General features: G+C 41.5%; 1 protein-coding gene across 1 annotated transcript in view; it reads left to right on the forward strand.

Annotated features, from left to right (window-relative positions):
• Window positions 1–1,114, forward strand: part of LOC110272056 — a 4,038-nt gene extending 2,924 nt beyond the window's left edge. Inside the window, exons 2-3 of the mRNA XM_021123861.1 lie at window positions 3–223; window positions 541–1,114. Of these exons, the coding sequence (XP_020979520.1) occupies window positions 3–223; window positions 541–1,114 (795 nt within the window). The remainder of the gene's footprint in view (window positions 1–2; window positions 224–540) is intronic.

The raw sequence follows: 1,365 nt of genomic DNA on the forward strand, positions 1-1,365 counted from the left end.
AGGAAGAAGGAAGGGAAGTTTTATGGGACTGCCATGGCTCCACTTATGGAGGACATTTTGCAGGAGAAAGAACAGCAGCTAAGGTGTTGCAGTGTGGTTTTTATTGGCCCACTATCTTCAAAGATGCAAAGGAACTAGTGAAGCACTGCCATGAATGCCAGAAAGCGGGGAACCTGCCAAGAAGAAATGAAATGCCACAACAATTCATTCTGGAACTTGAATTGTTTGATGTATGGGGGATAGATTTCATGGGACCCTTTCCCACCTCATACTCAAATAATTACATTCTTGTGGCAGTAGACTATGTCTCCAAATGGGTTGAAGCAATAGCAACTCCAACCAATGATAATAAGGTAGTCATGAACTTCTTCAGAAAACACATTTTTTGCCGTTTTGGGGTACCAAGAACAATCATCAGTGATGGAGGAAGCCACTTCTGCAACAAACCATTAGAGGCATTGCTCCTAAAATATGGAGTCAAACACAAGGTAGCCACACCATACCATCCACAGACAAATGGGCAACCGAAATATCTAATAGGGAACTCAAAAGAATCCTGGAAAAGACTGTGGGAACTTCAAGGAAGCACTGGTCGATTAAGCTAGATGATGCTCTTTGGGCATATAGGACAGCTTTCAAAACACCAATTGGAATGTCTCCTTACCAACTAGTATATGGAAAAGCTTGCCATTTGCCACTGGAGTTGGAGCACAAGGCATTCTGGGCCTTGAAACTCTTGAACTTCGACAGCAAAGCTGCTGGAGAAAGAAGGATGTTGCAAATTCAAGAGTTGGAAGAATTCAGAGCTGAAGCTTATGAGAATGCCAAAATTTACAAAGAAAGAGCAAAGAAGAAGCATGACAGCAACATAGCCCCAAGGAAATTTGAAGAAGGACAAAAAGTATTGCTCTACAATTCTAGGCTGAAGCTATTTCCAAGGAAGCTAAAATCAAGGTGGTCTGGACCATTCCTTGTCACCAAGGTCTCCCAATATGGACAAGTAGAAATCATGGAAGAAAAGTCACAACGAACCTTCACTGTGAATGGTCAAAGACTCAAACATTACTTGGGAGATGTGGAGGAGAAGGACAAAGTTAAATATCACCTCAACTGAGGAAGCTGACCGTCAAGCTAATGACGTTAAAGAAGCGCTTGTTGGGAGGCAACCCAACCTGAGGTAATACCCCTTTGCTGTTTCTTTTATTTGTTTCAATAAAAAGGGTGAAGTAGTTTCTACGCATTGCAAAGAATTAAGTTTGGTGTTTCACACCAAACAATGAATTCGTGGATCAATAATTCAAAGGGGAATGTGTGACTCTAAGTTTGGTGTTCCACCATAAAGATCAACTGAACACAACAACCTTT

The sequence above is a fragment of the Arachis ipaensis genome, chromosome B05, assembly GCF_000816755.2.
Source record: "Arachis ipaensis cultivar K30076 chromosome B05, Araip1.1, whole genome shotgun sequence".
Taxonomy (NCBI): Eukaryota; Viridiplantae; Streptophyta; class Magnoliopsida; order Fabales; family Fabaceae; genus Arachis; species Arachis ipaensis.